We start from the raw sequence: 13325 nt of genomic DNA, 5'->3' as shown, positions 1-13325 counted from the left end.
ATAATGTTGCTATGAATGTGAGTGTGCAAATATCTAGATAACAATTTAATTTCCTGTGAATATATACCCAGAAGTAGGATTGCTGGGTCATATGGTAATTCTGTTTTTAATTTTTTGAATACTCTTTCCCATAACAGAATAATTTATTCCTTTTCATTCTTGAGGAGCATTCCATTATACACCTGTTCCACATTGTGTTTTTCTGTTCACCACTGAAGGACATTTGGGTTCTTTCCAGTTTTAGGCAATTGCTTATATGTAATGAAAACTGCTGTAACATTTGCTTCTAGATTTTGTGTGAACATAGTTTTTATTCTTTTGGGTTAGACATCTAAAAGTAGGATTACCGGGTTGTGAATTAAGTGTATGTTTAACTTTACACAAACTGCTGAGTGTTCCACAGCAGCTGTATCATTTTAAAATCCTGACAGGAATAATTCTACTTGTTCAGTGTCCTCACCAGCACTTGCCATTGTCAGTTTGTGGAATTTTAGCCATTCTAATAGGATGTAGTGGTGTCTCATTTTCTTTTGAATCTGTATTCCACAAATAATTAATGATGTTGAACATCTCTTCATGTGTTTATTTGCTATCCTTTTGTGGAATGTCTACTCAAGTTTTTTTTTTTCATTTTTTTTAAGTTTTAGAATCTATTAAAAAATTGGGTTTGTTATTTTATTATTGAGGTGAGCTCTTTATATATTCTAGATACAAGTATATGTTATCAGATACATATGTTAACAAATATATTTTATTAGTCTGTGGCATGCCTTTTCATTTTTATAATGGTATTTTTCAAAGAGCAGATGTTTTTATTTTTATTGAAAATGTTATCAGTTTACCAGTTGTTAAACTTTATCAATGTATCTATTTTTTAATCAATTGAGTTTTTTACAAATTGTGTTGTATCTCAATTTACCTATTCTTGAATGCTCAAATTTGGCTTGTCTGTTCCTTGGTTGCCTCAGTAATGTGCCTTTCTATCACTTTTTATAGCTTATAACATTCTCTCACCTCTAATATCTGCTCTTCACCTGCTCTAACTTGAAAAAGTTAGGCAGAGATTCTTCAGATGAGCTCACCGCTGGTGCTCAGATATTCAGAAAGGCTTGACCATTCGTACAGCAAATATGAATGGCAGAGCTCTCCCATCTTGAAACTAAAGCCAACTTGTTTCCATCATTCCTAATGCACCAACATTGTACACCACCCTCTTCCTTTGTCTCTCTCCCCTTCTCTCTCTCTTTCCCTCTCACCCCTCTCCTCTGCTCCCCAACCCGACCCTGTCTTCTCCCTCACTGCCCCTGCCCCCACCATCCTGTCTGTCCCAGATGTTAAGGGGAGTTTGGAATGCAAATGGTTCATTGCTTTTCCTGGAAACTGCTTCCCTCTAACCTTTTCTGTCCCATGAGTCCTCCAACCCTTCTCCAATACCCAGTTATGGTCCAATTCCTGTCATTCTACATGAATTTATCCATCTCTTCCCCCTTTTTGTGAATTTTCCTGCCAGTCTCCTAAGTAGCCTAGGCTGTCAGTTAGGGAGACCTGGTCACACACAAGCAATCAGCCCCTCAGAACTTCGGGTTCCTCAGCCAAAGCAGCTACAAAATCTATTACATTACAACATTGTTACAAGGATTAAATACAGTCTTTTTTTAAAGGGCACGATGCCCACCCATGCCAGGCTTATTCTATGACACATACTCTCTCCCACCACTCTAATTCAGGAGTTCAGTATCCTAAGGTTCTGTGTTGCTAGTATGAGGTAGCAGCCCTCACCTACTCCTGTTCAGAAACCTCCTAACCAGTCTCCATATTGTGGATGGGCTTCTCCTGTTTGCCCAAGTAGAGTGTTTACAGATGCAATCTCCTGGAGCTCAACCCCAGTCATGTCCCATCGATTTCAGTTTAACCCACATTCAACACTGAAAACCCCCACAGAACGGTCCCCTTTCAACCTTATCTGTTCCCTGTCCCTTCTATTCCACACATCAAGCAGTGACCTCTTGTCCTTATGGTTCAAAAAAATACGTAAGTACTCTTACCCCTGGGCCTATTCCCTCCATCCAGAACACTCTTTCTGCCCTCACAGTGCATGTATCTATAAAACAAATTCTCCCTGTTCCTCAAGACATGCTATACTGTTACTTTCTTCCCAACACCTTTCTCAGTACCTCACTCTTATCCCTTTGCCTTTTTCACATTTGTACCTCTTTTCTATCATTGCTCTACATCACAGTTATTAGATCTATGTAGCAGTTAATTGCATAATACTCTTAACCCTGCTAAATCAGCCTTGGAGCCTATTCTGTAACTTGGAGAATAACCTGCTAGTACATCTTCAAGGGTCAGTAGATAATGTTAAATTGATTCGAATTCTAATGTAAATGCTAGAAGTTGTTAGAGTGACTCATAAGATTTTCAGGTTTTGAAAACTTCAATTTTAAAAGGCTGCAGAACAGAGCAAAGTTTTCTAGTGCCCACCTGGGAAGGAGTTGGTTTTCTCTCTTTGAATCAAGGAAGTCAATGACCTTAAAGGCATCTTGCTTTTGAGCAAAGAAAAAAAGTCATTAATGGAGATTTGTATCAGAAACTGCAGTGTCTACCTGGTTTCTTTCTTTCAGAAATACATGCTTTATTGTCCCTCTTGCTGAGTATAATGAGCTACACTTGCTTCTCAATGTTCTGTTTTCCTGCTCTGCCTGTCTTGTGTAAATTCTCTTTCCTCAGCCTCTTTTGCACAGGGCCTCATTTCTGCCTCCCTGTGCTTCTTGGTCTGTGAGTGCCTGGAAATGTTGCTTTGTGAGAACTGATTTCCTGGGTCCTCTGCCCAGGAGTGAACTACACATGCTGACTTAACTCTCATTGTGCCATTCTTACCTTGGCACACGTCCAGGGCAAGATAACATGTATGACCTAATCTAGTCCAACTAGAGTACTTTAAATCAAGAAACTGCATATTTAGTGAAGTTTAGTAGACCAAACAAGATCCAAGACTCAAAATCTCTTGAGTGTTTATCCAAGGGTGCATTCAGATTTATTGGCAGAATTTTTAGCAAGTCCGTCGACCTCTCTGTGTCCTTGTGATTGTCCTATAAAATACTATTACTACTGTTTTATATTAATCTCCTCAACATTTTAAAAACATAATTTATTGAATTCATTTTCAGTAGAAAGCCTTGATGCCTAGCAGTTTTATTACTTCTGATTTTTAATACAGATTTTTACTTTTACTGACTTAAACCTTCTAGTTAACATTATGTTTTAGATATGGTTACATTCATTTGGAAATCCCACAAATTTAAATTTTGAAAGGCTTGGTTTTTTCTTTCTTTTTTTTTTTTTTTTTTACTAATAACCTAAAATTGTAGAGAAGCTGCTGGAATAAAAAGATATAAACATGTTAATAACAAGAGCAAACCAGAAAACACACTCTACTAACTAATGATGAAATCCTAATCCTCATGTGGACATCAGATACTTCTTGAAAACTTTACATTTACTTGTAATCTAAACTTTATCCAATTCTGGTTTTAAAAAGTCATAAAATGTATAGCTTATTAATAAATTAGCTTTAAGGAAAATTTTGCCCAAAACAACAAGATTATTGAATACACTTAACCAAGTTGCATTATAAAGACTCATCACCTCTCACATCAATACAATCACACTTCCCTCACCGGGATTCTCCCTTCCCTTGTTTGACCAGTGGTCCTTTGGCGTGCTCCTCTGGGAACTGATGACAAGAGGAGCACCACCTTATCCTGACGTCAACACCTTTGATATAACAGTGTACTTGTTGCAAGGCAGAAGGCTCCTACAACCTGAATACTGCCCAGATCCCTTGTAAGTAAGAATTCTGATAGAATCTTCTATAGCTCTTATATTCTTTACATTTAGAGAAATGTTTGCCTTCAAAGGTCATCACAGCATTGCTTTCTTTCTGAAACAGGTACGAAGTGATGCTGAAATGCTGGCATCCTAGAGCTGAACTTCGCCCATCCTTTTCTGAACTGGTCTCCAGGATATCAGCTATCTTCTCTACTTTCATTGGGGAGCACTATGTCCACGTGAATGCTACTTACGTGAATGTCAAATGTGTTGCTCCATATCCTTCTCTTTTGTCATCACAAGATAATGTTGATGGCGAGGGGGACACATGATGGAAGGATGCACCTGCACCACCAGCCCTCTTCTGAAAAACATCATCGAACTGTCCAAACAGCAGTGCACACTTTGTCCAATATTTTTTTTACTGCCTGGCCACTGAAAGGCCACCAAGTATTTTTTGCTTTTGCCAAAATTGCACTATGATGGGATTTATATTATTGCTTTAAATGACTGGATTCTAAGGAATTTGTCATCTGACAAAGCATCAGAGCCAGAAGCTTGGTCCCACAGATCAGTGATCAACAGCAATCCTGTAGCTGTGATGATGCTTCTGTCACATTCAGGCCAAAACCTGTGTGCTGGGTTAAAATTTTTAAAAATCAGGATCCCACCTGATTTCATACAGGGAAGTAAAGTAATGAATCTTGAGGGCTTCTTGATCACAGGAAATTCAAAAGACGTGGTAATGTCCAGGACGGATGTGGCAGCCCCAGGACCAGGTTACTTGTTTAGAATTAAAGTGTTTCGAAGAACTTTTATATGTTGTATGGTCACTAATATTTTTCATTAATGATGTTGTCATTTGCCTATTAGGTAAACATTCCCTTTTAAATTTTTGTCTACACATTCCTTTTATTGGAGAACTATTCATAGAAAACACAGTCAAGGTTTCAAAACAGCAAAACGTGAAATGTGTTTATAAATCAGTAGGAATATTTACATACTGTACATAGGCAACATTAGGGTTTTCATAAAATAGCTTAGTTACAATGAAATATTTAATTGTCATTTAAAAATCAACTGAGAATGATACTGTTCTGAACTGAATGTGGACATTTAGATCTTTTGTCTTTTTTTAAAATGAGGACTGAAAATAAAACAAGTAATTTGTGATGATAAATGTTTTTAAAGGTAACTCAGCATGTTTTTAAAGCAAAACACATCTGACTAAAAGCTTCATTGATTCCAAAGCCAAGAAAGGATCAATGAACTGGAAACAATAGCCCCTTTTTCAGGTGGCACCTTCCTACCCACAAACAATTAGAGAAAATAAAGTCGGGGGGAGTCCAGTTTTGTATTAGGACATGCTTTGTGTTAAGCAGAACATATTTTAGAAGAAAAAAAAAGTCAGTTAAAGGTTCTGGCCATTTCACCTGAATGAACAGTCACTCTGGGCAAAACTTTTGTGATGTTTTGTTCTGTGGGATTTTGTGCTTACTACTGTATAATGCATGTGGCACAGGATACTCTGGTTTTGTCGATGTAAACATTGAAAGTATTATATTTTTATAAAAATGTTTATTTTTAATGATACAAGAAAACTTTTGTTAGGACACAAAAATACTACACTGTGAACATTTCAGAAAAGGTATGTCAAACTTGGATTAATAACAGCATGATTCTAAATTGCTGTAAATAGTGATAAGGAAATGTCCTCACTGCCAAGACACCCCACCCTCATTACATCACCAGGACTTGAAGCCAAGGGTTAGCACAGCAGCTAAAACCCAGTGATAGAGTTGGGCTCTCATTGCAGGAGAGTGATTACAACCCAAAGCTCTTTGACAACGGTGGAACTTACCAGAAGACATAAGGAATTGTACTGCAGAGATATTCCTGATCACATATTACTCTTTCAGAAGTGTAAAGAGTAGTACTAATTCACAGAATGTTGTAAATGATGGATGAGGAAGAAAAAATCTGCTCTGCAAAAGAACTCTCTCTACTGGTATCAAGAGAATGAACACATCAAGTAGAGACAACCCATCAACAAGATTACACAACTGTATATATGCTTGAGAAAGCTACAATGTGAAAATCATGTTTGCTATTTATAAACCTATCCTTAGGTTAATGTATCTGGACAGACTGTGGGAGTAAGTGATTCTTCTAAGAATTAGATACTTGTCACTGCCTATACTTGCAGTTGAGCTGAATGGTACTTTGTATGTTAATAGGTGTTGTTCTGATAAATCATACAATTAAAGTGATGTATCATCTTGTATACTGAGAGTTGGTTATCGCTTCTCATGCTTGATTACCTATTCCATTTACATAATGACAAAGGAAGCCTAAGATTTATTTCACCTGGCTACATCAAGTCATCCATTTATGAGGTTGTTAGACAAGTTAATGCATGAGCACCTAAAGGAATTTGCATCCTTGGATCTCAGAAAATCTGTGCCTTTCTAAGGGTGGTTTCTCCTGAGCTGCTGAATTACCTAGCATTTCCCTGGCAGTCTTTCAGCTGCTATAGCACCTGGCCCCCACATCGGCTTGGTCTTCTTCTCCAGCAAGAAGCATCCTTGGACCAGAAGATATGACAGTGGAGCTGCAACTCCACAGTTGGCACAGAGATACTGAGTTAGGTATTATAAGAGAGAGGCCTTCTTATCCCCTTAAAACTACCCTTTTTGGAGTTTCGTTTGTAGTTCCCATTGTAGCTCAGTGAATTAAGAACCCAAGATAGTATCTGAGAGGATGCAGGTTGGATCCCTGGCTTTTCTCAGTGGGTTAAGGCTCCAGTGTTGCCGCAAGCTGCAGTGTAGGTCCCAGTTGCAGCTTGGATCTGGTGTTGCTGTGGCTGGGGTGTGGGCTGGCAGCTGCAGCTCCAATTCGACCCCTAGCCTAGGAATATCCATATGCCATAGCTATGGCCATTAAAAAAAAAAAAAAAAAAAAACTACCCTTTCTATCTACAATTCCCACTCTAAAGGAACTGCCTTCAGGTTATATCCGTAAGTATTCTTGTAATGGTAAGGAAATTCAAAAGCGATATTTCAATCATCTAAGAATCATGTGGTATTTTAGGGCAATCTGAACCCAAACCCCCTCTGCGCCAAGAGATGCATTGCCACAGGAGGTTCATCAGACCTCATACCCCTCACTCGCAACTAATGAATATTAGAAATGTTCATTTTTTAGATTTGTAAACCATCTTGAAGAGAATTCACAGTTTATAACTAAGTTTGTAGCTTTTAACCCTTGACCTATTTCTCTCATCCCTCATCCCCTCTAGCTACCCCCTACCACTAATCTGTTGTCTGCATTTATGAGCCTTTTTGTGAGGGCTTTTTTTGGGGGGGGGGTGTTGGAGGAGTTTTGTTTGTTTTTAGATTCCACATATAAGTGAGATCATATGATATTTCTCTTTCTCTGTGTGATTATTTCACTTAGCACAATGCCCTCACAGTCCATCTGTGTTGTGGGAAATGGCAAGACTTCCTTCTTTTTTGGCTAAATAATGTTCGGCCATTGATGGGCACAAAGACAGTTCACATGTCTTCTTAGCTATTGTAAATAATACTGCAGTGAACATAGGCATGCATATACCTTTTTAGAGTTAGAATTTGCATTGTCTTTGGATAAATGTCCAAAAGTGGAATTGCTGGATTGTATGATAGTTCTATTTTTTTAATATTTTGAGGCAACCCCATACTGTTTTCCACAATGGCTACATCAATTTACATTCCTAACAGGGCACAAGGGTTTCTTTTTCTCCACATTGTCACCAGTATTTATTATCTCTTGTCTTTTTTTTCCTTCTTGTCTTTTTAATAATAGCCATCTTATGGGGTGTAAGCTGACAGCTCATTGTAGTTGGTTTTGATTTGCATTTCCCTGATGATTGGTGATGTTGACCATCTATATGTCTTTGGAAAAATGACTATTAAGATTTTCTGCCTATTTTTAATTGGATTGTTGTTTTGCAACTGAGTTGTATGAGTTCTTCATATATCTTGGTTATAAATCATTATAAGATATATGATTTGAAAATATTTTCTCCCATTCTTCAGTAGTTTGACTTTCTGTTTTATTGATGGTTTCCTTTGCTGTGCAGAAGCTTTTTAATATAATCACACTTGTTTATTTTTGCTTTTGACGCCTTTGCTTTCGGCATCAGACTCAGAAAATTATCACCAAGACTCATGTCAAGGATATTACTATTTACATTTTCATCTAGGAGTTTTATATTTCAGGTCTTATGTTCAAGTCTTTAATCCATTTTGAGTTGATTTGTGTGAATGGTGTAAGATAATGGTCTAGTTTCATTCTTTTGCATGTGCCTGTCCAATTTTCCCAATGCTGTTTATTGAAAAGACTGTCCCTTTCCCCATGTATATTCTTGGCACCTTGTTGTAAATTAATTAACCATATATGCATACACACATAGGTTTATTTCTAGGATCTCTATTCTCTCCCATTGATCTATCTGGTTTTATGTCAGTACCATAATGTTTTGATTATTATAGCTTTGTAAAATAATTTGAAATTAAGGAGGGAATCACAGTTTAAACATATCAAGTAAAGCCTCTTAGTAAAGAAAACAGATCAAGCTCTGACTTACCTGGGCAAAACACTCTCTCAACCTAAGTTTCTTCATCCATTCAACTTACTGCACAAAGTTGTTAAAGGACTAAAAAATAGTATGTAAATTCACCTGGCACACCATAGTTGCTCATAATTGTGATATTGTTATTATATTCATTCTTGTAAAAGCCCATGTGAATGTAGCCTGTAGTTGAGGAAAGGGAAATTAAGCCTAAAAGAAACCTTGCAGATGTTTAAATACAAACTCTTACCCCATCCTTCACTTCATACCTGCTTTATACAGTAAAGCAAAGCTATGATTCCACCTCATCCTTGGGCATTGATATGGCAGTACAGCTGGGGGTTTAGAAGGATGACAAAGCAATAGGATGGTGGCACCTCTCCTCTTAGAGCAGGACACCTGAAAACCACCTCTATCCCTTTTTGTTTCTCCAAACTCCCTACTGTTCCTTTAATTACTTCTCCAATAACTAGTTTCCTTTTTCTTATTTAGCCTTCAGACCCAGAATACTCAACAGACAGAAAAAAAAACAACCTTCCTAAATTATAGGAAAGTTGCAAGAAAGCACAAGGATAGGAGTCCCAATTCTTAGTATTAATGTCTAAAGATTGTTTCCTTGCTTTGCTCAAATGGATGGTTAATGATTATTCAGACTCAGGAAAAGTACACTAAGAACAGTATTGTTATATGGTGTGTGTTTTTAAGATAAGGCATACTTCATTAAATATTATAATCAATTCAGATGACTAGACATACACAGATGAATATACAGATATATAGTGGTGCTTTAGACAATATCAGGAGATATGTATGCAGACGTTGTGCCCCAAAGGAAGAAATGCTTATTGCCTTTAATTCCATAAAATGTTTTTTCCTTTTCATACTTGACATTTTTCTTCAGGACTATTTCAATTCCCTATCTATCAAAAACTGGAAATAACTTCAGTCATAAACCTGTGAAATATTTCAGTTCGTGAATTGAAGGTAATAAAACAGAGACTTGCCCAAACTGTCCTTTGTTGTAAATTACACTAGAGGTCTAGATTACGTCAGCCAAAGGTATTGATCATAACGCTGAGAGGTTTATAACTACTATTGACTTACCATGTGACCCTGGAGCAGAAATCTAGGAAAATTGCAAAAGCATATCTATGGTAATGAAAAGCAGCATCATTAATAGAACTGTGCTGTCGTCCAGCTGGTACTATGTTGGCTTCAAAGCAAACATTTAACAAATGCTGGAAACAAAAGGAACTTTTGTCTTCATCCTTTTCTCCATTCCATGTTTCTGAGCTATTCTGATGGATGTGTTTTCCTTCTTATCAATAAAAAGTATAGGGTTTTTTTAAATGATATGAATCAGTTGCAAATAAAATTAGCATCAAATATCCAAATAGCTCCTAATCCTTTATGATTAATTTTTTTAATGAAGGGCTAGTTCCCTATATAGACCAATTTAGAATAGGGCTCAGTTAAACCCTACCTGGTTTAAGCATTCTGAAAACTAGTTAGCATTGAAGCATCAACTCTGAGATGAAAACGGCCATATTTAGGATATATAAACAGGAATTTTTAATTTTAAGTAAACTACAAATTTAACATTAAACCCTGCCTGGTTTAAGCATTCTGAAAACTAGTTAGCATTGAAGCATCAACTCTACCTGGGAAGTTAAACCCTACCTGGTTTAAGCATTCTGAAAACTAGTTAGCATTGAAGCATCAACTCTGAGATGAAAACGGCCATATTTAGGATATATAAACAGGAATTTTTAATTTTAAGTAAACTACAAATTTAACATTAGTTTGAAGCACTGGATTAAAATGATAATTAATGTATATCCTTTGTTTAAGAAGAAGGCCTTTGTCTTTATACATTTATTCTTTTACTGTCACATGTGTACATTCTTTTTACCACATGAGTTCCAGGCTTGCAGAAACATCCACTAATCCTTAGACCTCTGGGCTGGAACGACAAAAATGCATAAAATTTTACCAGGCCAAAAGAGATCAACTTTCAAAATCTTTGGCATCCAAACATGTCAAAAACCGTTTTTCACTGACTCCCCAAACTATTTGTGTTCCCCATTATGGTCCATGGGATATGTAATATCAGTTCCTACTTTTATTGGGTAGCCTGGAATTTTTACACACCACATTTCGTTTCATTTTCCTTTACCTTTCTTGGCTGTTTATACTTTTCACAGTTGTTTTATGAGTTTTCTCTCTGTCTCTAATTCTAAAAGTGTTGGAAAGTGGTAACGGACAGACTACTGTCTGCCAGCCGAAGCCGTCACTTTGACGTTTGCCACTGTGTTCCGGTGACATCTGCTCTTTCCATTATACTCAAGCTGGGCCTTCCCGTCTCTAGAACTGTGACTAAACAGCCACCATATTCATCAGTGGCAACAATCCTTGTAAACAAGAAATGCCAAATTTAGAGCCTTTGTGAAATCCTGCCCCAAACTTCTGAAGTGAGACATATGATCTTCAGAGATTATCTCAGAACTACCAATAAAGGAAAATTACAGAGAAACCCAAATATCCTATCAGGATACTTTTGCAAAACTGTTCCTGATTTTTTTTGTGAGACTTTGAGAATTTAAACTAGCTTCAGCAATATCTAAAATGTCTATGAAAACACATGGGTAAAGCAAGAAATTCTCATCACGAAGATACTAAAAAAATTTTTCATATAGAAAATACCCACTGTTAAAACTGCACAGATTTTTTTTCTGAAAATGAACTTAAATTGATAAAAACAATAATGAAAATAATAATGATCTCATCCCAAGACATGTCATAGGAATTAATGACTGTCTGGAAGCTAATGGGCTAAGGTAATGCTCTCAGGAATTAGTCTTGCTTAATGAAATGCTGTTAGTTTAGTAAACGAATGCTTATAATGACAGAAAGTAAAAAAACAAGGCTGCCACCATTGAGCCTGCTTGACTCACAGGGGGAAAAAAATGTTAATTTGTCATGTGCTGTACTTATTCATTTTTTTCTATTCATTTGTAATATATCCTTTATATTTTTTCTTTCATACATTGATCTACTTTTAGTCTGAAGAAATGTTTACTTAAGGGTTGTTATACTGACAGAGATTTAAGTTGCTAATAAAAATGTAACTCCCTCTAGTGCAGACGTATCAAATTTTAAATTATGATTACTTTGAGTCATTTTATTTTAAGTTCTCTGATGTGAAGGAAATGTGGATCCTCCATGTGGGTTTTAGAATATTGTCTCCAAATTATAGTTGGCTTATATGTCATTACTCAACTTATTATTCCAAGGTTATTCTAACAACTGACCTCCTGATTCTGCCCTCTCCATATTGATTCTTTCTTAGAATCTAAAACCAGCTGCCAGAATCATATATCTGTCTATGTCATTTGCCTTCTTGAAAACCCATGCCCGTTCCTAGATGTTCCCTACATCAATTCTTTGTACTGCTAGGTCTTGTTTTGTTATTTTTATTACAATCATAGCCTCATGGAAAAAAATATTAGTTGGACAAAAAGATATAAAGTGGACAAGAAATGTCTGACCACTCTTCCACACTTTCCATCCTCACTCCCTACAGGTAACTGATGCTAACCCATTCTTATTATTCTTCCAGAAATTTCCACCCTGCATTAGTTCTAAACTAAGGTGGACACTCCTGAACATCCTTCAAAAGCCTCCATTTCACTGACCAAACTACTACTCAGCATAATCTTTTTAGTTGAGACTATCTCTCAACCTCTGTCACTCTGAAATTCCACTAAAAATATCCCCATTTTGATATGAGCTCTGTAAACAGGGTCAGACCAAGCTGTTTGGACCACCCTCCCTCCACCCCCCTAGCTGGCTTATAATTTGGTGTCCCTTAAAACTGATATTCTTTAAATATTTTTCTCAACTTTTATTTAAATTGAGGAGATTTCAATGATTTTCTCTTAAAAAAATGAAGAACAGATTTACTCATTTATTTTCACTTAAAAAAGCAGAATTGATATACTAAAAAAAATCCATAAAATATTACATTTTTCTGAAAATTCTAGTTCTCTTTTGCAATATTCCAAACCAGACTGCTTGGAAGTTATAAAGATTTTAAACTTAATAAAAATAAAACACCTATTCCTCATAAGCTGCATTCTGTGAGGATTATTTCAGAATTTCAGCTGACAGCTTCTGACTGGAACTGTTTTAACATGTGGCAAATATACACCACAGAGCTGGGTTGTTTACTGTAGCAGGTTACTTTGCTTCACTCCAACTGTCCTTTTGGCAGGAGCACATGCAACCTAATTTTGTCCATTACATAAGGAGCTACATGTGGAAACCTGAATCCCCTGACATCGTATTACCAACTTAATTCAGTCATAATTCAGGTCCCAGGGACCTGGCAGGCATCACCCCAACCCTTACTCTTATTCTACATAGAAGTGCTACAGCATAGAGCTTTAGGTGGACACACTTTGGAATCAGACACTCTAGACGTGAATCATTTCCACCACTTACCAGGTGATTTTAGACTAGTTGTTAAACCTTGCCAAGCCTCAGTTTCCACATTTCTAAAATGAAAATGCAAATAGTGCCTTCCTCATAAGAATGTGTGAGGAATAAATGAAACAATGCTTGCAAAACTTTCAATAAGTGGCACTAATATTTCTAGGGGCCTTGATTTTACTACTACCTCTACTACTATTATTATTATTATTATTTATTACCTGATAATGATGATGATCATCACCTGTTTTCTCCACAAAAAGATTCAATGTGGAAGCTGCTAGAATAAAATTACCACCAAACTTGTCCAAAGTTTGGCATAATCTAGAAATATGTGAAGGGAAAAGTCCTGAAAACAGACTCTGGTTTCCCTCATTCTTTTTAGTAATAC

At 36.6% G+C, this 13325-nt stretch overlaps 1 protein-coding gene and 1 long non-coding RNA gene across 4 annotated transcripts in view; one reads left to right on the top strand and one right to left on the bottom strand.

The window, feature by feature from the left end:
- Positions 1-6115, top strand: part of MET (MET proto-oncogene, receptor tyrosine kinase) — a 115219-nt gene extending 109104 nt beyond the window's left edge. For 2 of the 3 annotated variants that reach the window (XM_021078532.2, XM_021078535.2), the window contains 2 exons: positions 3710-3846; positions 3953-6115. In XM_021078532.2, coding sequence (XP_020934191.1) covers positions 3710-3846; positions 3953-4163 — 348 coding nt within the window. In that variant the 3' untranslated portion in view covers positions 4164-6115. 3 annotated transcript variants of the gene reach the window in all.
- Positions 6116-7530: 1415 nt separating this feature from the next.
- Positions 7531-12569, bottom strand: LOC146394986 (uncharacterized). Its single transcript, XR_014834449.1, has 2 exons — positions 10168-12569; positions 7531-9971 (listed from the first exon to the last, which is right to left on the bottom strand). It is a non-coding gene; the product is annotated as an uncharacterized LOC146394986 (long non-coding RNA).
- Positions 12570-13325: the final 756 nt, after the last annotated feature.

This window comes from Sus scrofa, chromosome 18 (genome assembly GCF_054392235.1).
Source record: "Sus scrofa isolate SSC_HxYL_T2T_F1_AM1 chromosome 18, Sscrofa_HxYL_maternal_Yorkshire_Landrace_v2.0, whole genome shotgun sequence".
Taxonomy (NCBI): Eukaryota; Metazoa; Chordata; class Mammalia; order Artiodactyla; family Suidae; genus Sus; species Sus scrofa.
Note: the sequence above shows the minus strand (reverse complement) of the source record. Positions and strands in the feature narration are given on the sequence as shown.